Here is a 27,129-nt window from a genome sequence, read left to right on the forward strand (position 1 = left end):
CCAAAGACATTCTATGATGCTACCTACCACTTTGTTCTTTTTTTTACAGTTTCTACTTGTATTTTTTCATTCATTGAAGATATTTTTCTTGATGTCCTTAAGCATGGTTGTAGCAGCTTTGAAATTATTGTTTAGTAATCTTGATTGATTTTTTTCATGAACATGGGTTGTTTTCCTTTTTTGTTTTTGTATATTGAGTCATTTTGGATTGTATCCTGGATGTTGTGAATGATATAATAGAGGCTCTAGATTTTTTATTCAGAAAAAGAGAGAGACAATATAGAGTGCTTGTTAAGAGCATGAAGTCTTCAGCATGAAGTAGACCACTTGGACTGGAAACCTGGGCCTGACACCTAGTACCTAGTAAACTGTGACAATTTACTTATCCTCTCTGAATCACCAGTTTAGAATGTGAAAATGTAAATTTTAATAGAACCTATCTCCTAGGGCTGTAGTAATGACTAAATTCTTCAGGAGCTGAAGGATGCCTGTCTTATGGTACTCAAAAGTGTGTGATCTTTATTACCTGGTAGTCTGTGTGACCATTGTAAATATTTCTTCTAATTGTACACTCTTCGATAATATTTATCCTCACGTAACAGTGTATAATTCAAATTATTTTTGTATTTTGAGACTTTATTTTTTATAGAAGTTTTAGGTTCACAGCACAATTGATAAGGTACAATGGTTTCTCACATATTTCCTGCTCCCACACATGCATATCCTCCCCAACCCATTATCACATCCCCCACCTGAGTGAAACATTTATTGTAGTTGACAAACCTATATTGATACATTATTTCCACCAAAACCCCTTAGTATGCTTTAGGGTTCACCCTTGGTGTACATTCTATGGATTTGGACAAATAGAATGATTTGCATCCATAACTGTACTTTCAGATAAAGTATTTTTACTGCCTTAAAAAAATAAAATAAAAACTCACTACAATTTTATAAAGTAGATATGAAATATTATGACCCCCATTTCATAGATAGAGAAACTGAGGCACAGAGATGCAGAGTAACTTGCTCAGGGTCACACAGCTGGAGGAGGTGAAGCTGTATTTTCCAACTACAAATATTCTGGCTATAGAATCTATATATATATATTTTATCATCAATGGCACAGTTTTCATTAGCTGGGTAGTCTCAGACAAGTTATTTTCCTAAAAGTAAAATGATAATATGTGTTATACTTCAAAATACTAATTACCGTTCACTGAGTAGCTGCCAGCTTGGTCAAGACTTTCTCAGAGCTGTGCTGCAGGCTGAGCTCTTCCTACCCAATTCCTTCTTCCCGCTCTCCTTTCACAGGTGTATGTCCAGCCTTGCAGTCTGAAGTTTCTCCCTGTCTGCACTTATTTCCTCCCCATTTATCACCCACCGATATTTCTTCTGATAAATCTCATGCATACCTAATCCCATCTGTGCACCTGTACTTGGAGGCCCCAGGAGACTGCAGAGAAATTCCCAGGAGCGCCATCCTCCTAACATAATAGTCAAAATGCAGGCTAGTAGGATGTGGAGATATAACCCAGGCTCCCACAAGCAGGAAAACTTGCATGAAACTCTGTTTCAGAAGGGAGGAATTTGGACAAGGCCTTCAAGGAGAGGGAGAGTAGAGGTCAGTGTTAGAGGCTTCAAGTCCCCTCGAGGAGATGAAACCCAAAAGCCTCTGGCCCTGCCTCATGGTAACACCCCTTCCCCACCTTGCCCAGCCTGGGCTGCGCACTACCTGATAGAGAAGGGATGTCGCCCATTCCTCATCCAGGCCTCTAAATAACATGTTCCCTATGCAAATAAGGTCTCCTGCCCACGACCAATCAGAAGATCAAATTGGGCCTCCACTCAGGTCCACACTCTGGGGTATAAAGACCACTGCAGAGTGAGTCAGGCCCTCTTTTTAACCTGTGTGCATGTGCATCCTCTCTCCTTCTGTGAAAATGTACTTTTGCTTTAATAAATTTGTAAAACGTCCAGTTTCAAAGCTTTGCTACAGTGAGACAGGGACCAAGGAAACTGTGACTCATGGTCTCCCTCAATTCAGTGACAGGGAACTTGTCAGATTCAAGGCCTCCGTCAACATCACACAAACACTAAGGGATGGAACCAGTTCTCACATCCAGACCTTCTGATTCGTCTATGCTGCTCTGCTGGAGGAGAGGCTGTAGGGTGGTCCCCAGAGAGACGGAAATGCCAGTAGGGAGGAGTTTGATGCCAGGTGACTACACTGTCTGGAATTCTGGAGAGAGTTCTGAGGTCCTGTAAAAACTGAGCCCAGAGGGCTAAACCAAGCTTGGACCACTGCTCTTAGACACTTAGGACTTATGAGGACATTTCCCCAGGGCTTTCTGGATAGCTGACATTCAAAGAGTTTATAATCTAGAAGCATCCTTGACCTTGAAAATTATTTATCAACTGTATAACGATCTCCCTAGGTATTACGTTTTCCTGAGCCGGCCCTAAACACCAGGAAGCACTCTGATGCGATGTAATCGCAGTCAAACCTTTCCTCCTCCAACAAATTCACCCTTCCTCCCCAAGTCCTGATGAAACTCCCGACCTGCCTTGAGGTCCTCTGCAAAGAGCTTGTTTTCTCTCATTCTGCCTGGAAGAATTATTCTAATTCACCACAGAAGTATACTGCTTTTCTAATATCCATTGTTCATTCTTGCAATATTTGTCCAGCTAGTTTGCAACAGAAAGCTGCCTTAAGCCCCGAGGGTTGTGGAGTGAAACTGCAGGAATTCCACTGGTATTGTCTCAATGCAGAACTTGAAATTCAGCTCCAGGAGTGTGGGTGGAGGACAGCAAGCATTGTTTGCTAAACCCCATGCTCTTCAGACTGCTGGCTTGTACTGCCCTGCTCTGTGTGACTTCCCCATGGGCGGATCCCTGGGTGAGGACTGTCCTTTTGTTATGAGAATATCCCCTTTGGGGAGGACAGAAAGTTTTCCCTTCTTTCCTCTTCCTGGTTCTTTGCTTTTGGGTTTTTTTTTTGTATATGTAACTTCTTGCATATATACTTTGAGGATACCCTTGTTCCCATACACAAAACCCCTTCTAAAGATGACATAGTTAGATAACAGGATGCCTCCTGAACCAGGTCCAGGACCAGCACAAAACCAAAACAAGAGCGGCATTCACTGGTGAAACAGTGCACCAGCGAAACCTGGAATCCAAGTTTCACTTGCTCTGAGCTACCCAGAAAAATTCCTGCAAGGAAACAAAACAAATGAAACACGGTGGGACCTTCCTTCCTTTTAACTAGGTCCACGGCCATGGTGCTAGACGACCCCTTATTTTAAATGGCTCTATTTCTAGTATTTCCATTAATTCAAGGATAATAATCTACTAGGAATTAAAAGACTGGAATTTTAAAAAATTGCTTAAAGGATAATTCCTGTTCTCATTTCACTTTACTTAATCCGAGATGCAGATGCCAGAGACAGTGACTGTTAGCTTCAATTAACACTTCAGCCTCACCTAAAACAGGAAGGAACATTAAGGCAGCAGCAGCGTATTCATAAAACCGAATTATTACTTGATTTGAAGTGATAGTATGAATTCAGATGGTGGTGGCATAAAGCATATTCAACTTTTTAGATTATTCAGTGTATTCTTTACAATGGCTAGGAGACTGTTACTAGAGCTGAGGGAATGGGGGAGTAGCTTTGGAGTCAGACAGCTCTCAGGGTACATAATCCTGCCATTGGTGTGTCCCTGATGAAAACGTGGACTGGTTCCGTGTACTTGATGAAAGCTTTTCTGAGACTCAGTTTCTTCATCCATAAAGCGGGTGTAATAATCCTAATAACTACTTCATATGATTGTCATGAGAATTAAGTTTTTTAAAATGTGTGATTACTGTTCTTGGTAAAATGCAGGGCACATAGTATGTTTTCAATAAATGACACCATTACCAAGAATTAAGTTCCTCTTCAAATATTTTTAAAATTTTATTTCATTTTTTTATTGACGTGTAGTTGATTTACAGTGTTGTGGTAGTTTCAGGTGCACAGCAATGTGATTCAGTTATATATGTATCAGTTAAAATATATATTCTTTTTCAGATTCTTGTCTTTTATAGGTTATTACAAAATATTGAGTATAGCTCCCTGTGCTATACAGTAGGTCCTGTTGGTTATCCATTTTATAAAGAGTATTTTGTTAATCCCAAACTCCTAATTTATCCTCCCCCACCCCCAGTAACCATAAGTTTGCTTTGTATGGTTGTGGGTCCATTTATGTTTTGTATATGAATTCATTTGTATTATTTTTTTAGATTCCATGTAAATGATAGCATATGATACTTAACTTTCTCTCTCTGGCTCCATTTAGAATGATAATCTCCAGATCCAAATGGCATTGTTTCATTCTTTCGTATGGCTGAATAGTATCTCATTGTATATATGTACTGTATCTTTATCCATTCCTCTGTGGATAGACATTGAAGTTGCTCTCATGTCTTGGCTATTGTAAATAATGCTACAATGAACATTGGGGTGCAAGTTCCTCTTTAAATATTACATAAATTGTTCAATAATCAAAGCCATTCTCCCTAGCCTCTTCCATCCTTTCAGTAGGTTGGTTTATATTTCCATCTTAAGTAAATAGCATCCTGCAGTGGTGTGGAACTTCCCAGGACTGTGAAGACTGTGTGGTTAGGGACCTCATTTGGCAACCAATAACAAAGTTTTTTGGAAAAAACATACAACTAATATTCAAAAAAAGACTCAGTTTAAAATCACTTACACAGCATTTTATTTGTCTTCAAAAAATAATCTTAACATAAATAATCAACTTTGCTTGTCATCTAATTTTTAGGCCATCCATGAAGTCTGTAAAAACAGATCTTCAAAATCACATCATTTTCCCCTGTATTTATTGCCATCGTAAAGCAGAGTCCTTTTCTGGCAGGATGGAGTTTCTGCTCCTACCCATTGGATCTTTTCCCGAGTGAGAAGTACGACTATGTGTGGATTGGAGTCATTTATCAATTCTTCTTGGGAAGAAAGTTTAGGTCACTGGTTATAAACCAGAAGGACCTGATTTCCTAAGGTCTTCCTTGGAAGAAGGGAAACTTTGGACCAGTTACTTAATTTCTCTAAACCGATAACCTTCCCTTTAAGATGGGATGATGCTGCATCTCTGTATGTAAAGCATTTTGAATAGCACCCAGCACAGGATAAACACGCTATAAATGTTGCCTATTATCACTGGTCTATTTGAACCAGATTTCCTGGCACAGAGTATATACCTTAATTTTAGGACCACCCGAGATCTATATTAGTTCCTTGGAAACAGAGTAGTGACCCTCTTGGTTCATTTTACAACACAGTCCCAGTTCTTTTGTTGAGTAAGAAGCCTGGGGGGTATAGACTGTGACTTCTCACCTGTCATACTTCTTGAGCAACCTCAGCCTGGAAGCTGGTTAGAGTCTCAGAAAGAAAAAGAATTTATTAAATCAAATACTGTGGGCAGATGAAATAACAGGTCACTTGCTAATGAGAGGAGTGACTAGCACAGAGGCAGGCATCTCTTTTATTCCTCTTGCCTTACGATCCAATTAACAGTGAACAGTGACTTATGTTCTAAGAGGGAGCCTTTCTGTCTGCATTGCTGGGTTTTCTCAAGAGGAGTTAGAAATAAGATACTTGACAGAGTTTTGCCAGGAGAAAACAATTAAAAACTACAAGAAACCACCTGTATTATTTGTGGGTAAAATCGACTTGCCAAAACTATAGAAGGCATCAACACATTCAACCCAATCAACACTGATTTTATTTATTATAAACTTACTTTTCCTAATTTTAGAAAGTTATCAAATATACTAGAAACATTTTTTTTTTTGCGCTTAAATTTCTTAAAACCTTATTTCTTCAGTTAATATCTGTGAGTTAAGAGAATCACTTTTCTGGAGGGTAGATCTCTGCAGAGGAAAGACTCCAAGCTGAAGGACGCAAGCCCACTGATGTTTCCCCAAGAAAAAGAAGTCTCCTCCTTCTCACTGGGTGCCCAGGGTAACATGCAGAGGCAAGGCTCCCAAACTCACTCTCTCCTTGAGCATCAACCATGATTAGCCTTGGACACCAGGGTAACTGTCCCCAGAACAAGACAATGAGGTAATTTTGAGGTAATGACACAAACATAAACACGCATTGCTTGAAAAACATAAATCATATCCAGACCTTATCTTTGGTTTTGCTGTCGGTTGAAGAATGCTGGATGGAGCATTGGATGGAATTGTGATGGCTTTCAAATCTTTCTAATTCTGTCACACACTGTCTCCCCAGGGCCTCTCCGTTTCCTCTGTTCTGTCAATCAAGCCACCTCTCAGAAAGGTGTCCAATGTCTGTTATTTATACCCCTTGGGGTGATTCAATCAATATATGGTTCTCTCTCATGAGTACATATATTTTAGCCTAATTAGAGCTGTTAGTCATCAAGCTCTTACTATAAAACAAGCACTAAGCTAAGACTTTTACATATAGTATCTCATGTCATCCTCACCACCTTTCTATGAGGTAGATAAAATGATTACCTTATTTTTGTAAATTTCAGCTTAGGGAAGACAATGAAATGGCCCAGGATCCCACAACTAAGAGTGGTCTGACTTCAGCTCCTGTTCTCTGAACTAACTATTTTGACTTAAAAAGCCACATTTCAGTGGCAGGTGCTTGATTAGGTGAGGAACGTTCTAGAAATTTCCTTCCCTGCGGGCTAAAACCAACACCGTGGGCAGGAGACCTGAGCTCTGCCACACACCTGCCATGGCAGTCACCCCCATGTAAGAAGGTAATTCCATCACTGAACTCAGGTGCTAATTCCAGCCCTACCTCCCATGATGCTTTCGCTTTTTCCAAGAAGAGAAGCACAGAGGTACATGGAATCCATGAGAGAGAGAATAGCAGGAAGGAAGGGTAATAGTGCATCCAGAAGCTCATCTCCACTTGGTCATGGCACATTCCCTCCCACAGCCTGTGTTTCCTTTTCCCAGGTTGCCTGAAGGCAGGAGAGGTCCTGTGTCATCACCTCAGGTTTGAGGAGGATGAGTAAGAGCATTCATGTCATCCCAAATATCAGAAAACACATGGCAATGCTTCATGGGGAGAGTTGCTGCACTGAATGGGGAAGAGGAAATGCCTCTTTACTCAACCTTCAGGATTCACTGAAACCCAAGACTACTCAGCCCAACCATATCAATAGGTTTTGGGAAAGTTAAAAAAAAAAAAAAAAAAAAAAAGTTAAGGAGAGAAATAGGATTCTATGGGTTATGTGAGTTCAATTTGCTGGGGGTGGGGGTGTTAAGGATAAAAGAGCAAATTCTATCCCTGGTGGAGAAGGTGTGTCCAGGAGACCCCCCAGGGGCTTCCATCCCCTCCCTGAACTGAGCAGGGAGCAAGCAGCCGGTCTTCCTCTATAAGAGGGAACTTCCTCTGCTACCCTGCTTGGCACCTGTTGGAAACACTCATCATGTGACACTGATCCCCAAGAGCATTCCCCAATCAATGCCCAGAGCGGGCTGTGGCCAACAGGATGAAGGTCAAGTGACACTGCATTTTGAAAACATCCTTATGACTGAACAGAGAAGCCATCTCTACCATGAGCTGTCCAAGCCCGCAAGAGCTTCCAGGTCCACTCGCACCTTTCATGTCCCAAACTTTGCAGCCTGGACAGACAGTGTCCAGGTGAGCCAAGGACCTCAGAAGGACGACTCCATGATGATGTCTACCAACCAAAGGGCCAGGTTCAATCTACCTGCCACCTCCCACCCCTCCTCTCCCAAGGGCACCAGCTTCTCAGAGAGAAACAAGAGACTTGGATGGAGTCCACCAATGCTTAGACACTGCTGGCTTCTCAGAGGGAAGGGCTTTTGCAGTGTGGATTTCTATTGTTCTGTGGGAGAGCAAAGGACATGGCTGATTCAAGAAAAGTGATTTTTTTTTTTTTGCGGGGGTGGGAGTTGTGTCCAAGGCATGCAGAAGTTCCTGGGCCGGGGATCCAATCCTCACTACAGCTATAACCATAGTCACAACAGTGACAATGATGGGTCCTTGACTGTGCTACCAGGGAACTCTAGGAAAGATGATTTCAAATGAGTCCTATGTGTCTCCGAATCTCCATCTATGGTTTAAGGATAATGAGGCACTGACTCCCTCTTCTATTGCTTTGACACTTGTTGGGTTAAACAAAAAGAAAACCTGAGAAATCCCGAGGTTTTATGTGAATTTCCATCCCTTTGGGCTGATCATTATTTGGGGGGGGGATATATAATTCTCAAAAAATTAAAGTGTTTATATAACTTAGAGGCAGTCTTATATCTCAGACTTAGAAGAAGAGAGACCAGTGGGCTCCTTTCATCACTACTTACTTCCATGACTATGGTGGGAACAAACGTCACAAAATAGGAATCTGGGACACTGTGACTCTGTCAGTCACTGGTGTCCATGTGTTGTACAAGGTAAGCTCATGTCCTTCCAGGGAAAGCCCACCCAGACTGGTGCCACACGAGAATGTCTGACATCTCTACTGTCCTTGTCCCTCTAAGATGTCCTCACTTCTCTAAGATGTCATTGTCACTTCCTTATTTATAGATTATCTACCATGCACAAGGTATTACATGCACTGTAATATCTAAGAGAAAAAACTGGTAGAAGCTAAAAACATAGAAAAACTGTAAAATCATGCAATAAGAAATACAACTGAGAGATGGATAAAATTTAACATGGATGAGATTTCCTGTCATGGCTCAATGGTAGTGAACCCAACTAGTATGCACGAGGATGCAGGTTCGATCCCTGGCCTTGCTCAGTGGGTTAAAGATCTGGCACTGTCATGAGCTGTGGTGTAGGTTGCAGACTTGGCTCAAATCCCTAGTTGCCGTGGCTGTGGCATAGGCCGGCAGCTATAGCTCCAATTCAACCCCTGGCCTGGGAACTTCCATATGCCACAGATGTGGCTCTAAAAAGGAAAACGAAGAATTAAAAATGAATGAATGATCCTCCTTTTCCTTCAGACCATAGCAGACTCACGTGCACATGTTTAAGTGTGGTTCCTGTGACACGTCCAAGGTGATGTGGACTCACTGAGAAGCAAGGAGATAGCTTGATCACTTTTGATTAAGGGGATCAAGTCCAGTCTAGGGATTTCTGAGGTGCCCTGAATCGTGGCCTTAAAGAGGCATAGGATAAAGTCAATAGGAGATGGTTACAGATATCAAAAATAGCCATGATAAGGCTATTTTGACTATCCAATTATTACAAATTAGTTATCTGGCATAATCAATAGCACTTGTAAATCCTTGTTAACCTATAAGTGGTTGAAAGAGAGAGAGAAGAGGAACAGAGTGGGTAAGGTACAGTCAGGCAACAAAGTTGATGAGCTGGAGTGTCAGGTTCAAAGTCAAGGGTGGGGATGATGAGGATGGAAGACTTAATAGGAAATTGGTTGTAAGCCCTAGGGAAAAATGTCACATCTCACAAACGCACTTTTACTAAGTCCCTATATTTGTGTCATTGCTATTAAAGCATGTTTATAGCTTTCTGTTTCTAATATTCTTTTTTTTTTTTTTTTGCTACAAGCTAAGTCTTTATTACAGGAAAGCAAACAGCTCCCAGGACTGGCTGGGAGAGGGAAGAAGAGTCCACTTCTCTATTATCCTATAGGGGTTTTTATCCTTTAAATATGGGGGGTTACCAATGTGGGGTCCAGAAAGATGTGGTTTTCTCCCATTGGCCTTGCTCGGTTACCTACAGCAGTGCTTGTCCAATAGGAGGTGTTAGGGATGGAAATATCTGTAAGTTTTATGGTTTCTTTGCCCTTCTCTTTCTGTAGACTGAGTCGCCATTCCTCTCATTCCTTTTCTCTCTGTTCTCTAATATTCTTATTTTAAAAATAAGCCTTCCAATTACAAAATAGACAACAAGCCCACAGTTGACAGATTAATTCTATAGTCTGTATTACACCTGCTATTATTGATACTGACAAATTTTACTTCTCTGCAGACATATAATCATAGCCCAGTGCCCATAAAATCAAAATCAAATGCATTCTCTTTGGAGGAAGGACAATGATTTTATGAAGGCAACAACTCACCAGGTGACCTGGGCAAGGTGTCCTCATATGTAAACACGGGGGCTGGGCCAGGCCATTTCCAAAGCCCCTCCTGGTTCTAACCTGGTTAGACATTGCAAGCGTGTAGAGGCCGGAAGAATGAATTACTGACTGGTCATGCTTGTATCTCAATAAATCACATAAAAGACACGCTGAGAGAATGATTCCTGGGTGATTAACATCTATCCCTCACAGGGACTCATCTACCAAGCAGAGCAGCTAAGAATGCAGCAGCGCCAGCAGGCTTGCTCCCAGTCCTCTGAAAAGCCTCCTGGCCTCTTACAGAGGCAGGCCTCATAGCTTCCGAAAAACAAAACCCAAACTCAATAACTCTCTTCGGAACTCTGAACATCCATCTTTCACAAGAGTAGGAAGACGGGCCCTGGAAAATCACAGAAACACTCAAGCATTTCTTTCTGTGACAAGGACACTACTTCCTTCGGAGCAGAGGGCTATGGGACCTGTGATGGTCCCTGCTGGGACCGTGCTCAGATGACCATCGGGACCCGGTCGCCGGAGCCTCTTCCTCACTCTCCTCCCCAGATTCATACTCCTCATCCACCACGTGGAAGAGCGGTTTGGGCCTGCAAACCGCCCTTCTGCTCCCACCCACAGGCTCTTCTGGGCTCATATTTCTTTGATAACCAAAGTTGGGAGGCTTCCCTCCTCTGTGTAAGCTCTTCATCGGGATTGTGTCTCGTGTCTGGCGTCTTTCCTCCAGCCACCCTCTTCGAGATCGTGTGCTGAATGTGACAGGTGGGAGTTCTGAGTCACTGCCCTCATTATCTAGGGAAGAATGACAAAAGGGGGAGAGAACAGGACTTGAGACCAGAGACTGGAGACCTCACATCCAGACGCAAGAGAAGCAGAGCCCTTCTTTTATTCCAGCTCCTTGGCAACTTTCTGATCAGCCTGGTTTTTCCCTTTCCCAGGCTGCTCCCCCAAGGTGGGGTGGGTGGAAGCGCTAAGCACAGTATTAGAAATAAACAGAAATTCATGAAAACCATGTATCAAGTCTGGTCTCCCTCAGGGAAGAGAGGGAGTGTTTTTCACAAGATCAGGTCAATTGGCCATAAAAGTACCACCATGCTTTGGGTTGTCAAAGAGTATTACTGAACTGAAGCCTACAAGGTACTGTGATATGAAGACAGTGAGTTTTATCTAGGCTTTTTTTTTTCTTTTTTTTACATCCATAAATAAAAATTCATCAGGAATAAGATTTCATCCCACATCTAGATTAACTCACGTGGAACTGATGTTTCTAAAGCATCTTCCTTCCTTCCATCACCCATGTCAAGTCTTCTTTGAGGTCTCTCAGTGCTGCTAATAATGGCTCATGTTAACTGCACATTTACTTGGTTGTAGGTGCTGTTCTAAGAGTTTTAACTGCACCCACTGGCTTGACCGCAGAGCAACACTTTGTAGCAATAATCAATATTCTCCTCTTTACAGAGAGGAAGTGAAGCAGGCAAAAGTGGAGTTTTACGTTATCTTCATATATGTCTGATATATATTTTCCTAGCGTTTTATCATTTTTATTGAAAGTATGCATGAGATGTCTTTTAGGGCATTTATTGAGGATGCCTTGACCTATCAATCTGGTGAATAATGTAAATGTGTTGCTAAATGTTAAATACCCCCCATCTCTGAGATAAATTGTCTTTGCAAGGTGCAGCATTCCTTTGATATCCTGTTGTAGGTTATTTATAAGACTTCACTTCAGATTTGTACGTTAGTGTTCAAGTGAGGCTGCTGTGTGGTCATCTTTACCATAGCCTGTGATGCATGCGGATGCTCATCTCAAGAAAGGACTGTGAAACATTCACTTTTTTCTACCATTCAAGCCACGTAAGTGGCACTAGCTGTTTGCACCCAGAAGAGTTTTAAAAAGTAATCCATTGGGAGTTCCTGTTGTGGCACAGCGGAAACGAATCCAGTTAGTATCCGTGAGGACTTGGGTTCAATCCCTGGCCTCGCTCAGGGGGTTAAGGATCTGGCATTGCCATGAACGGTGGTGTAGGTTGCAGATGCAGTTCAGATCCCACGCTGCTGTGGATGTGGTGTAGGCTGGCAGCTATAGCTCCAATTAGACCCCCAGCCTGGGAACTTCCATATGCTGAGGGTGAGGCCTTAAAAAACAAAAACAAAAAATCTATTATACACCCTACACTTGGGGTTCTTTTGTTTTGTTTGCTTGCTTTTGCTTTTGTGTGTGTTATACCTCTGTTTAATGTAAAGTAATACTCTAGGTACAAGAATGTGGCCTGGGAGTGGATGACATCGACTAGTGATGATCGATGAAAGAGAAACAAGAGTCCAAAAATCTTTAGATTGGGGTAAATGATGCTAGTACCACAAAGGTGGTGGCATTTTCATGTTGGAGGAAAAGAAGGTGCTTGAGGCAGAAGTTTAGCCATTGAAAACAATCTGAAATGTCTCTTCCTTCATCTACACAATGATAAATATCTTTGAAATTGAAACGGGAAAATTAAATGATGAAAGTTCTAGATTTTAAACTCCTGAGCGGGAATTCCTGTTGTGGCGAAGTGGTTAAGGAATCCGACTAGGAACCATGAGGTTGTGTGTTCGATGCCTGCCCTTGCTCAGTGGGTTAACGATCTGGCGTTGCCATGAGCTGTGGTGTATATCGCAGATGTGGCTCGGCTCCTGCATTGCTGTGGCTCTGGCGTAGGCCGGGGGCTACAGCTCCGATTCGACCCTTAGCCTGGGAACCTCCATATGCCGCGGGAGTGGCCCAAAGAAATAGCAAAAAGACAAAAAAATAATAATAATAAAATAAAATAAACTCCTGAGTGAATCATTTTCTAATTTTTCTGTGAAAGATTGAACAGATTTGATTCATCAGAATAAAACAATTTGAATGACAAGTATATCTAAAAACTAAATGATAAATGGGAAACATGAGGGAAAATTATTGGCAACAACTATATGACAATGCATGATATCCAAATTATATATAATATTCTTCAAATTCATTTTAAGAGAAAAAAAAACAGAAAAAAATGAGCAAAGGTGGAAACAGAAACTTCCTCAAAAGAAATAGTTGCCTCTAGAAATATGAAAAAATGTTCACCCTCACAGAAAATCAACAAGACTCAGATGAAAGTTAAATATGGTATATAGATTTTATCCTATCATATAGTAAATTACTCAAATGTTTATTCGAAATAGCCCAGTGATGCTAAAAATGTTGGGAAATTACCTTTCTAACAATTGTTGATCTGAGGGCAACTTTAAATAGATGTAATTTCTTATCAAAAAATTTTGCTTCTGGAAAAATATACTAAAGGAGTAATTGGTTATTTGTGCAAAAAATCAATCACAAGGGATCCAAAGCAATTATTGGGTCATTGGCTTCCATTCATGAAATACTGACAGTATATTACATACTTGTTAATAAGGATTCTGCTAAATAAGTTATGGGGGTTTCATATTATTAAGTCATTAAAATGATTTACTAGGTTTATATCTACTGACATTAAAATATGTTCACAATCTCTGGTTGAGGGAACTAGACAATTCATAAATGTTGAAAAACAATGACTATATTCTGATTTTATATATCATACTAAACTGTGGGTTTTTTTTGTTTTTGATCCTAATTTTTTTCCCCCACGGTATGAAGATGTTCCTGTCTAGGAATCGAACCCGAGCTACTGCAGTGACAATGCTGGATCTTTAACCCGCTGTACCACAAGGGAACTCCTGGGGTTTTGTTTTGCTTTGTATCAGGTCCAGGCAGGGTAAGGATCAGGATGATATAGAGAGAATTATAGAAGGATGCTTACTGAAATATTCCATAGTGATTACCTCTCGGTATTAGGGTTTCAAGTGCTTTTAACTTTCTTTGTTATGCTTTTCTGTCTAGCTGATTTTAAATTTATATCAAGCACTGTTTTTTATATCAGAAAAAAGGGTTTCATTTTAAGGACTAATTATATTTACTTTTTAAAGATTTAATTCTCAAATTCAATGCATTCAGTTTAATCAAATTTCCAATGTAAGTCTTAAAAATTTAGGAATATTAAAACAGATAACATGACATAATATATGCTTTTATGCTACCTTATGCTAATAGAAAGTCATTTTATACACATTTAAAAAATAATAACTTAGCTTTTATTACAACAATAGTCAGTTTTAGTAATTGTAAGAATTCTATTTAAGAAGTAGTTATTAGGACTTCCCATAGTGGCTCAGTGGTAATGAACCTGACAATATCCACGAGGATGTGAGCTTGATCTCTGGCCTTGCTCAGTGGGTTAAGGATCTGGCATTGCCGTGGTTGCAGTGTAGGTTGGCAGCTGTAGCTCTGATTTGACCCCTTGCCTGGAAACTTTTCATATGCTGATGGTGCAGCCCTAAAAAAAAAAAAAAAAAAAAAAAAAGATATTAAATGGGAAACATCCAATCAGTAAATTTGGCGAAATTATTTCGGTAAAATTTAGCCAACTTTGGAGAATTCTGCAACTTTTAAGCCACAAGTAAATCCCACGACGTCAAAAAAGTGCCCATTTTTTGTTTCCCTAAGACAGGGGTCAGCAACTAACGACCCCCAGCCCCCAGGTACACCCACCCCAATGCACCTTTCGGTATATAGCCCCTACGCTAGGACTGGTTGTTCCATTTTTAAAGGGCTGGACAAAAATAAAAGAAAAATATTTCATGATAAGTACAAATTATATGCATTTTGGCTTCAGTGTTCTTAACTGAAGTTCTGAATTCAATTAATAAAACATTTGTGTTTTTTTTCCTTTTTCTTGTCATATATGTACTTAGCATTCTTGATTTTTGCCTTTTGGTTTACAAGCCTGAAAATATTTACCATCTGAATTTTTACTGAAGAGAGAAGCAGCCTGGCTTGCAAGTTACCTGTGAATTCAGCCACCCTCACTTCTCTTCTTGTGGGCTGAGGGTTGCTGTAGGGAAAGGAGAGATAGCGGATGTTTTTGGTACCAGCCTGCGGGTAACAAAGAGACATACAAAGCAGTTAGCCACCGAAGTTGAGAGCTTCACATGGCAAACAAAGTGAAGGCTGCACACCCTTACTGGAGCACTGTGGCTGGGCCACTGGCCTTCAGTTACTTTAGTTTAAGGAAAACAACACTCCTGCCTTCAATATACTTCTCTCCCTTCTCTTGATAGCATAGATCATGATAAACCTCTCACAGGTACTCCGCAGCCCCACTGAGATTAGAGTAGGGACTAGGATTTATTCCAGACCCAACCTCCACCTGGAAGTCCCAGACTGTGTGAGTGGCATAGTTCTGATGCAGGGTGGGTGCTATGAAGATCAGGCCCAGGAGTCTTGGCAAGACTGCATCTGCCTCAGGGAGAAGGAAGCTTCCTAAAGCCAGGGCCCCATCCACGGAGGAGGCTCCCCTGAAGGCCCAGTGCCCAGCCACCATGGGAGCTGGCCTAGCTTCACAGCGCAGCGAGGGCACTCTGGTCACTGATCCATCCTGGAAGGACCCCGCAGACAGAGGCCTCAGGTCCCAAAGGCCCTGGGCTCAGAGAAGGGGGTGCCTGGGGTCCTGCACCCACTAGGTTTGTCTCTCCCTGGCAGCAAGGTAGTGGTTTTGTTTGTGGTTTAAATATGGAAGGTCATCCCCCAGGGAGGCCCTGCTAGGGGGCTGGGTCAGGCCCCTCCTCACCGGTGTCCCCCAGGGCAGGCTGTGGCCCTTCCTCATGCTCTCCCGTAAGGTGTTCTGGCGGCGGATCAGGATCTCTTTAGCCTGCTTCTCACTTGTTTGGGGTTTGAGGTTGTACTTGTTGTAGGACAGTGTCTGCAGAAAGAAGGGCATGTCAAACACGTCCGGAAGTCTCCCGTCCAACAACCAGGCTCAGGACACGGTGGAAATAAAAGGAACAAAGCCTCCATGAGTGAGAATACAAGACCTGGGCCTCTGAGCACTGGCTTTAGGGACAGAGGGGCAAGCTGTGGCCCTGGAGGAAGTGCCAAGCTCAGGGCCAGCCCATCAGGATGGAGCTGCAGTGGGAGCCCGTGCTCTGGCTTGCACAGCAGGGGCCCTGTTTTTGCTGCTCCTCCGTGACCCTCTCAGGGATCTTCCCTGAAGCATCCGCAGACTTCAACTGCTATAAATGTGCCCTCTTTCACAGGTTGTGTTTGCTCTGCTAGCTAGGCCAGTGCTTACGGACCAGGGAGATGTCAAAACTACTTTGGCAATTCCTATAAGGTTGCTATTTTTAAATTTTGCCAAATAAAGACACATTCCAAAAAAAAAATCAACCAGTTAGTATCACCATCATCAGTTCAAAAAGGAAAAAAGCCTTTTAATCCAAATAGTAGGAAGGCCATAATCTCAGATAAAGAACAATTTGTCAAACGGAATTAATTTAGTTTTATGAAAAATGTCTTCCTTGTCCTCCTCACCCAGGCCAGTGAAAATGTGTTTTGTTTTTGTTTTTCTATTTGTGGCTATGCTCACTGCATGTGGAAGTTGGAAGTTCCTGGGCCAGGGGTCAAACCGGTGCTACAGTAGTCATTCGAGTCACAGCAGTGACAAGGCTAGATCCTTAACCTACCAATCTGCTAGGCAACCCCTGAAAATTTGTCTTGAGCCACAGACCAACAACAGTCCTCAGATGTATGCAGAGTGCTTAATGGGAATCTCTTTCTCCCTTCCTTCTCTAAGAGCTCACCAACAAATAGCCTGTTTCTGCTGGCCCAAGGTCCCATTGGATAATAGGATCAGGACTGCAGGTATCACTCCTGGTCAATGGAGGCTTTAACCAGGATTCTTACTTTGACAGCAGGAGAGCAAATGATCCATGGGCCAAATGTCATGGTAGGCACAGAGCTTTAAAAATTATGAATTATGGGAAGTTCCTGTCTTGGCTGAGTGGTAACAAGCCTGACTAGTATCCATGAGGATGTGGGTTTGATCCCTCGCCTTGGTCAGTGGGTCAGGGATCTGGCGTTGCCGTGAGCTGTGGTGTAGGTCGCAGATGTGGCTTGGATCTGGTGTGGCTGTGGCTGTGGCTGTGGCCAGCAGGTGCAACTCCTATTTGACCCCTAGCCTGGGAACTTCCATATGCCATGGGTGTGGCCCTAAAAAGCAAAAAACAAAAACAAACAAAAAACAAACAAACAAACAAAAAAAAAAACCAAAAAAACCCTAAACAACAACAGAAAAACCTTGTATTTCCCATTTAAACTTGAGCTCTATGGGAGGAAGTGCATTCTAGATGAGCATTTAAGATTTGCCAGAGGGAACTGGAGTTGCATAAATGGTCTTCTCTCTTTGAAAGTATGTGGAAATTCTGAGTGTGATCTGATCTTTTAGGGACCACCCATGGGTCTGTGCTGGGGCCAGTTTCTTCACATGTAAGCTTAGAAACTGAGTGTTTCTCAATTTTCCTCCCTACGGAGTTCCCCAGGGCTTCTGCTGGTTGTCCCAGGAGACCCTCCAGAGGCTGGCACTCAGCTTCCCCACCAATGAAGAGCTTGTGCTGGACCTGCTGAGCACTGTGGCTTCCAAAGGGTGTGGCAGAGCCCCTCCAGATATAACAGGCTCAGCAGGATCTGTGGTTTCAGATGGACCCGGGGTTAGGATGCCCAGCATGAAACCTACACGTGCGCCAGCCTTGACCTCAAGTGGCTCCTGACACCCAAGATGGTCTCACCCAAGATGCAGACCAAGAAATGCCCCCAAGCATCGCCCTGCATGGTGTGGGGCCTGAGAACCTGTCACCCAGGCAAGAGGACTAACCATGTCATTTAGTGACAATCTTCAGAATTGTAGATTTCTCACGAGCAACAAAGCAGACAGACAGTTGCCCTGGGTTGCATCTTTGCGTGTGTGTGTGTGTGTGTGTGTGTGTGTGTGTGTTTAGGGCAGCACCTGCAGCATATGGAGGTTCCCAGGCTAGGGGTTGAATTGGACCTGTGGCTGTCAGCCTATGCCACAGCCACAGCAACACCAGATCTGAGCCACATCTGCGACCTACACCACAGCTCATGGCAACGCCAGATCCTTAACGCACTGATCGAGGCCAGGGATCGAACCTGCGTCCTCATGGATGCTAGTCAGATTTGTTTCCACTGAGCCACAATGGCAACTCCCTGGGTTGCATCTTGAGAGTGGTTCTTTCCTTCCAGAAAGCGAGAGGACCATAATGGAGGAGAGGAGTCAATGACCTAGTAAAGACAGGGTGAGGGAGGAAAGACAGAGGGCAGGACTGGTGGGTCTCACCCTCCCAAGTAACAAAAGGGGAAGCAAAAGCCATCTCAGAGGTAGAACTCCCCTCTGTTTCCTGTATATGTTCTCCTCGTGGGACTGTGAATGACTCATTTGGGGTAATGAGAATGGGGACTCTGCATAGCTATAGGAGGGAGCAAGCTGGAGGACAAACTGAATAGGCACTAGTAAAAGAAGAAGAAAACAGGAGTTCCCATCGTGGCTCAGTGGGTTAAGAACCCGACTAAGATCCATGAGGACATGGGTTCGATCCCTGGCCTTGCTCAGTGGGTTAAGGATTCAGGGTTGCTGTAAGCTGCAGAGGCTGGCATCTGCTACTCTGATTTGACCCCTAGCCTGGGAACTTCCACTTGCTGCAGGTGTACCTGTAAAAAGACAAAGAAGAAGATGGAGAAGGAGAAGGAGAAGGAGAAGAAAGGGAACCTACAGAAAAGAGAAAAAAGAGAATGGGCAATTCAGCTCATTTTAGACCAGGCTGGTTCCGGAATCTCTATCGCTCTTTCTGGACTTTCCCCAAACTCAACCTCCACCAACACGAGGAAAGTCAGAGTACCAGGCACGCTTTGGCCTCTGGTCCCCACCAAGCTGGCCGGCCTTCTGCAAACCAGGAAGTTCTTAACGACTTATCTAAGGCAGAATGTGATAGTCTTTCTGAAACAGTTTCACTTGGAATGATTTGAGAGCTGCTGACTCGAGGCGTGCTCTGACCGATGCTGACCTCTGCTTCTCCAGCAGGTGCAGAGTCTTTGGCTGGTACATTCCCCTTAATCACTGACCTTTCCAAAAGCGGAGCCAGAAAAGTTTTACTTTCCCTGGATTCTGTGAGTCTGGAGTAAGGGAAAGAACGTGGGTAGGCATGAAAAAGACCTGGGTCCTTAACTCAAATTTGTTTTGTGACCTTACACAAGTCGGATACACAACTCTGCTAATCTCAGCATCTTCTACTTGAGAATGAGGAGCTTTGTCTGGATGATTTTGGGGGGGGGGTCCTATGACACAGTCCCCAAAGCCGAGGCCCTCACAATGAACTCACTTACAATCCTACACAAGAAGTCAATGGAATCCTCAAACTTAACTCCTAATGAGAGGCCACAAGTTTAAACACCATCTAACTGAATCAGAGTTTCAGGAGGACTCAGCCACTGCTGCTGAAATGTTTTTGCTGTGCACTCTGGACCAGTTCCCAAGGGCTAGTGTAGTCTCCACATATTTTTCCAAAATTGAAAAATATCATCTCTAATACGTCTCATTTATTTTTCCCCTTAAGTTTTCAGCACTGTAGTTTCGAGGGTCTCAGCTAAACTATCTCAGTTTTTTCAGCTCAATTACAGTCTGTCTCACTGAGACAACTCCACCATCGCCTGCATCCTGGGGCCATCTTTCTTCCACGGTGGGTGAGTTCCCCCAGTTGTCTGTCTCTGGAGGGGGAGGGAGCCCTTTCTTCCATGGAGTCTTTCTTCCACGGTGGGTGAGCTCCCCCACTTGTCTGTCTCTGGAGGAGGAGGGAGCCCTTCTGGTTCTGGAAGCTCTGGGCTGCAGGGCTAGGGCAGCCTGACCCCTAGGGCCAGCAACTGGATTTGCATTTCTCTTTATACCACAGGTGCCACTTTGGCCACAGAAATGTAACAATTTGCTTTCTGTTCTCCAGACCAAGCAGAGAGAAACTGTTCAGCAAGAAAGCTGCTGTGGAGAGGATAATGTGCTCAAGAACTGATTCTGAAGGATTGGTTCCAAGAACACATCTCATACACACCCTCTGTCGAACTTGGTACATGTTGCGTGTCAGAAAGTCCCGCATGGACTCCACATCTTCAGGGGAGAGTCTTTTGGATTCTTGTGTCCTCTGAGCCCTGGAAACATTGGTGGGAAGACAAGCATTATTCTTCCATCTTTGGCAAGAAGACTACAAAAGCATCAGTTTACTTTTGGGAGTTCTAATTCCAGAACCCTTGTTTTTCCATGAGCTCTCCTATTGTTTTAGGAGGTTTGTGAGAAATGTCAGAAGCACATGTGTCTTGATGTCTTGACTTACATTTTGAACATACAGCTTCTTTGCCTGTAGCTTTTATGTGGAAATTATTCTAACTCCTTTTTTTTTTGGCCACATTCAAGACATGTGGAAGTTGTTCCTGGGCCAAAGATCAAACCTAAGCCATAGCAGCAACAATGCTGATCCGTAACCCACTGAGCCACTAGGAAACTCCTCTAACTCATTTTTAAAAAGGGGTTTAAAGTGGCGACCAACCAGTTACTTTTTTCCTCCATACCTATTATGAACAGACTCATTTTTTTTACTTTTTTATTTTTTATTTTTTTGGTCTTTTTGTCCTTTAGGGCCGCACTTGGAGGTTCCCAGGCTAGAGGTCCAATCAGAACCGTAGCCACCAGTCTATGCCACAGCAACACGGGATCCGAGCCGCGCCTGCGACCTACACCACAGCTCACGGCAACATCACCCAACCCACTGAGCAAGGCCAGGGATCGAACCCACATCCCCATGGATGCTAATCAGGTTCTCTAACTACTGAGCCACGATGGGAACTCCAAACAGACTCATTTAAAAAAAATAATAATAAATAAAATAAAAACCTATGGGAATATAAATTTTAAAAAGTAAACCACAAAATTGGTTTTGTAAACCACAAAAGCAAACCAAGTGTTGAACTGTTAGCTTCAATAGAAATAAGATGACCCTTTCAAGCTCATGGACCACACGCTCCACTCACCACATTTTGAGTAGCACTAATCTCGGTGGCATTAACACTTTAGGAGGGCATTTATGAGTACATGTATCTTGGAATTGTCCCTTTAGGGATTTATCTCTAGTTAAAGAATAGGAAAGAAACTAAAATCATATTTTACAGGGAGAATGAGACTGTTTCCACCATGAAAACCAGCCCAGCTCAGAGACACTGGACACTTTGAGATTCTAGAAGTGGCTGACTGCTTCCTGCCTCCTCCGTGACCAGCATCCCTCCTTCACCACGAGCCACCCCCACCTTGGAAAGGGCTCACAAACTGAGTCACGGCCAGGTTAGATCTCAGTTAGCACTCAGTGCACAGCTGTCCTCTGTGGAGTTCAGTCATGACATCGCTACGTGCAGAATTCTCACGTGACACACATAGTTGATTTCAGTCATTTTGATCTAGCGCTGGTAATTTCTAAAAGCTCATTGTAGCAATAATATATGTTTAGTGTTGAATATAGGAACCAAAAAGAGAGAACTGGAGAAAATTAAACCTATCTTTTAATACTATCCCCTCCCTTAAGATCTTGGCATAAACCCTTACAGAGTTGTGGTTTTTATTTTTATTTTTATTCCTTTTCTAGCTGCAGCCCTTTGAAAGGCACACATGCACTGATGTGCTATTATCTATTTACAAAGGTCTTGGGATAACTGATCATAGAGATGAGAGGTTTTAACACAGGCCACTTTTTAAAGTACTTTTCCCCAAACAATAGTACCAATATCACCATAAATAGCAAGGCTATTTTGTAAGTAATGGAAAAGGATTTTCAGGGCTTGGATACTGAGCATCAGACCACCCCAGCATTTACTCGGCAATGCTACCACAGATTGACTAATGCCCTTTTTTACAAAATCGTCGAAATCCGTTTCCCTATCTCAGAGCTGCAAATGTCAACATTCTTGCTATTCAGTTACCACCCTTGGTGATTTAAACATTATTATCAGGATATTTCAACCTACCTGTTTCAATGTCCTTCAAATGAAATGTATTCTGATATAGATAACGCCCACAAGTTTCCACAATCTGAGCACATTCCTTTAAGACTATGATGGTGGAAGGGATCTATTGCTAAACAGAAACGACAGCTAATCAAACAGTTCCACTTTCTGTGTTCATAATAACACGACCCGACAGGATGAAAACAGAGGTAAGGATGTGATGAAGCTGAACCTGCAACAGGAAATCTAACTTGGCACTCTTGCCGGTGTATAATTGACCACTTTGGGAAGGACCAGACTTCACTAAAGCCCATCCAGGCTGCAGTTCAGGCATCCCAGAGGCACCATTGAGCCACGCTGAAAAGCTACAACTATAAAATTATAAGGAGGATTTACAGACTCGGGCAAGGTGATGCATTGACTTTCCTACCTGCCACTTCCTTAGCAAAATCACTGAAAGGATCATCTATCATTTCCCAAAGATATTATCCTTTGAAAAACTGAATGTCAGTAATCTCTAGGTCAAACAAGTAAAATTACGAACTGAAAGGTTCTTATCACTGGAACATTCTTTCCTTATCCGTGAAGGAAGTCTCTGTCATCCTGAATACAAATCTGCCGGTAATTTCACCGTCATCAAAATCCAACTGGGAGGAGTTCCCTTGTGGCACAGTGGTGAAGATCCAGAACTGTCACTCCGCGGCTTGGCTTGCTATTCTGGCACAGGTTCGATCCCTGGCCTGGGAACTTCTGCATGTCAGGGGTGTGGCCAAAAAACAATCAAACTGGGAAAATCTGAATCTAAATATATGTAAATAAAAGGTTCACATTTCTCTTAGCCATTTATTTATTAATTAACTTATTTATTGTTTATTCTATTTAGGGCCACACCCATGGCATATGGAAGTTCCCAGGCTAGGGGTTGAATCGGAGCTACAGCGCTGGCCTACGCCATAGCCACAGCAACGTGGCATCTGAGCTGTGTCTGCAACCTACACCACAGTTCAGGGCAACACCAGATCCCTGACCTACTGAGCGAGGCCTCATGAATACTAGTCAGGTTTGTTATCACTGAGCCAGGGTGGCAATTCCTCTTAATCTTTTTTTTAAATCAGATGTTTAAAATGTAAACATAAATTTCAATTCTAAACACAGCACTATAGATGTGAAATCTAGTAGATGTTATATTCATGCCATAAGATGTCCTGAGAGCTCAATATCCTGATTTATTTAGAAGCATCCCTCCTCTTTTAGTAGCTTATACATGAAGCCCAGGGAAATGCAGACTGAAGAACATGTCCACTGAGTAAACAATGGTACCCAGCAGCTCTTCTGTGTGTGTGTGTGTGGTTGCCTTGTGTCTTCTTAGAAAGATCACCAAACAAACCAACATTGAGAATGAGTGCAGAGTGGCAGAGAGTGGACCCAGCTCCCCACAAAGCAATGTTCTATCACACACTGAAAACAGCATCGGAATCTTCATTCCTGAGTCTTTGCTGGAAGAATGCCTCTGTGTAGACTTAACCTGTCAATATGTGATCAACTGAAAAATTCTTCCATTACAATACGTTAATTTGTGCTTTTTTATAAATGACATTAAAATTATTTGGGAGTTTTTAAATACAACATTCTGAAGTTGTACGGTCATAGGCTATGCTTACACATTTATTATAAATATTTTAATATCTCTTTAAGATATATGTTTATAAGCGCTTTCTACTCATGGGTAAAACGAGGTGACTCATATTTAAAATAAGAATCTGAGTACATAGCCTATCTATTCCATAGTATTGTTTTGAGAGTCAAATAAAATAGTGTGTAAAAATCATGGAATTCCATAGAAACAGAGTTGTCTGCAATGTGCCATGGACAACTTCTGGGGGTACTGTTCTCTTGAAGATCATGGAATTTGGAAAACTCAACCTCTTGTAGAACAATTGCTTAAACTTCTAAAGAAAAATTTATATGTGCGTTTTGTTGTTATCCTCCAATACAGAATAACAAAAAGCGAGCTGAGTACACACTTCTTTTTCCTATTATTGTATGAAGGTTTGTTTTGTAAGAAATTAACTGCTTTGATCTGAGGAGAGGAATTCCTTTTTGCTTGACGTCCTACAGATTTCTGATGAGATCAAATGAAGGCAATGTAAGTACTAAACCTGGATTAAATATCAGTTTAAAAAAAAATCTCCTCTCCCACCTCGGTTAACTAACCAATTTGGGGAAAGCATGTCTTGAACCTAGAAGGCTTACTAAGCCTGAGTCAAGGTCTGAAAAATAATTGACTCAACCCAAGAGTATCCTTTCAGGGAAGTTGAGTTAAAACCTGCCTTGGAGTCAGGAACTGGGGCACTTGCTTATGACCAGTGCTGTGTTAATACAGAGATTCAAAGTATGTTTTAGCACAGAAGAAACTGATCCTCATTTGAGATAAGCACCCATACATTCCCAGACCAAGTGCTCACAGACTGAGTGAACAAACATCTGAGGAAGTCGCTAATGGTCTAACCTGCCTGCACCCATCCAGGTGTCCAGGTCCAGCCCTCCTGTCGAGTGTTGAGTATGCCCCTTCATTCTTCAGTGAGCCATGTGCAGTTAACTCCCCTTCATCCTTCACTGAGCAGGTCAAACGCCTGGGGGCCAGCCTCTCCTAGCTCCGTGGCCTTCACGGCCATAGGTTTGTGCAATCTATTTTATTAAGCTCATGACCCTGCTCCAGGGGTGAGCTCCTTGAGGGCAGAAACTGTCTGCTTTCACAGCCGGGGGCACAGAACAGGTAGCCAGGCACTTGCCTTTGGTAAGGGGTTGCTCAGAAGTTCAGTAGGCAAGCAAAGTAGGATTTGAATGCAATGTTGTAGAAAATAAAAGTCCTATCTGCAAAACAGAAACAGATCACAGACATAGAGAGCAGACTTGTGCCTGCCAGGAGTGAGGGGGAGGGAGTGGGATGGACAGGGAGTTTGGAGTTGGTAGATGCAAACTATTGCATTTAGAGTGGTTGAGCAATGAGGTCTCACTGTACAGCACGGGGAACTATGTTTAATATCTTGGGTTAGAACATGGTTGAAGATAGTGTGAAAAAAGTATATATATATGTGTGTGTGTGTACACTCACACACACACACATATACACACACATAAACATGTATGATTAGGTTACTTTGCTGTGTAGCAGAAATTGAAGGAACATTGTAAATCACCTATACTTTAATAAAACTTTTTAAAAAGTCATTGCAAAATTATCCATCATGAAAGAAATATCAACCTTTCAAAGAAAGACAAAATCAACATTGCCAATATTTCTTTCTGATCTCAGGCTCTAATATGTGACATAGTATGGCATCGCCAATAAATGTTAGCACATTTCTATTTTCGTATCAGAAGTTCCTTAGAGCCCCGTCATGGGCAGCACCAAAACCAGCCAACCAACCACAGAAACAGTTTCACTGAGAAATAAGGCAGAAAAGCCTTCTGTTTATTCCAAGATGGCCTCAGGGAGGCTCCTTTAGTTTTTTCCCAGGCTGGGATTTTTCCCATGTAAGAAAGGTGAGGAAGGTGTTTCGGATTCTTTAGCAAGTCAGGGATAAGAATAACATTCAGGGGTTAGTGACGATTTCACTGCTGTCTATTCTTTGCTCTCCTCTCAATGTGCTTTTCTAACGTGAGGAGATAATTAAAGACTGTGATTTTCTGAAGATGCCAGGATGGAGGGGCTAGTGTTCCTTATGCTAAATATACCCTGTGACTAATCTCCACCATTCATAAGCTGTTTTTTGGAAGAAAAACCAGGCATCTTGGGGCAGGGGGTAAATTAATTCTTATGATATTGAAGGGGTTCTAGTTAAATGTCAGAGAGTTAAAGCATCTTTATTTATTTATTTTTTCTTTTGGCCACCCTGTGGCACATGGAGTTCCTGGGCCAGAGATCATATCGGAACCATAGCTGCAATCTACACTGCAGCTGCAGCAATGCTGGATCGTTTAACTCCGGGATCAAACCTGCATCCTGGCACTGGAGAGATGCTGCTGATCCCATTGCACCATAGAGAGAACTCCAAGAGCATCTTTAAAAAATGTCCATTTGGCTCTTGGGAGAGCTGGTTTCTAGATGCTCCAACTGAAGCACAGCTTTCAAAGGGAATCATCACATAAGGATGAATTAGGTACCAGTTTACTCCTCCCTGCATCCTACCCCTTCACCAACTCCCTACAGTCCTCTGTTCCACAGGAAGCCGGTCCCTTCCCTGTGCCTGTTCACTGCTGGTCTCACACAGGCTCAGGTAATTTCAAGGAGCACATAGACCTTCGCCTTAGACACAGTTGCAAACACAGCCTTCTCTTTAAACCTTCCACCAACCACCATACCTCCTGCTGCCAGCATCATCCCCAAATCAGCATCATCCCTAAATCCCAGTCGGCAACCTAGGATGCTGACCTGGTCTCTTCTCATATAAGACAGGAGGAGAAATGACTTATGAGAGAAAGACAATTGTGAGATCAGTGGAATCAACTGGGCAGGGGTTGAAGTGTAGACATTTCTAGTCAGGAAGAGAAAGAGAAAGACTTGTAAAATATACTATACATATTCCATAAATTCACTTGGAGCTCCGCCTTAGAGAAAGATGTCAAACAACAATAGGAGGCAACCTTTGCCAGAAAGTGATTTTTCAGAAACTAGGTGAGACAGAAGTTCCCATAGTGGCTCAGGGTTAACAAAAACCAGTATCCATGAGGATGCGGGTTCAATTCCTGGCCTTGCTCCGTGGGTTAAGGATCCGGCATTGCCGTGAGCTATGGTGTAGGTTGCAGACACGGCTTGGATCCTATGTGGCTGTGGCTGTGGTGTAGACCAGCAGCTGTAGCTCCAATTTGACCCCTAGCCTGGGAACTTCCATATGCCATGGGTACAGCCCTAAAAAGACAAAAAAAAAAAAAAAAAAGAATAAGAAAAAAGCAGCTAGGTGAGACAGATTGAACATGGACTGGGCTACAACATGTCAAGACTTGGATCATACTTTTTTCATTTTTCCTGTGTCATATGCCTGACCCTTCACTCTTGGTATGACTTTAAATGGAACAAA

At 42.6% G+C, this 27,129-nt stretch overlaps 1 protein-coding gene across 1 annotated transcript in view; it reads right to left on the reverse strand.

The window, feature by feature from the left end:
• Positions 8,906-27,129, reverse strand: part of SLC9A4 (solute carrier family 9 member A4) — a 63,996-nt gene continuing 45,772 nt past the window's right edge. The window contains exons 9-12 of the mRNA XM_003354711.3: positions 20,113-20,209; positions 15,792-15,923; positions 15,010-15,097; positions 8,906-10,902 (exon numbers count right to left, since the gene is read on the reverse strand). Of these exons, the coding sequence (XP_003354759.1) occupies positions 10,547-10,902; positions 15,010-15,097; positions 15,792-15,923; positions 20,113-20,209 (673 nt within the window). The 3' untranslated portion in view covers positions 8,906-10,546. The remainder of the gene's footprint in view (positions 10,903-15,009; positions 15,098-15,791; positions 15,924-20,112; positions 20,210-27,129) is intronic.

The sequence above is a fragment of the Sus scrofa genome, chromosome 3 (assembly GCF_000003025.6).
Source record: "Sus scrofa isolate TJ Tabasco breed Duroc chromosome 3, Sscrofa11.1, whole genome shotgun sequence".
Taxonomy (NCBI): domain Eukaryota; kingdom Metazoa; phylum Chordata; class Mammalia; order Artiodactyla; family Suidae; genus Sus; species Sus scrofa.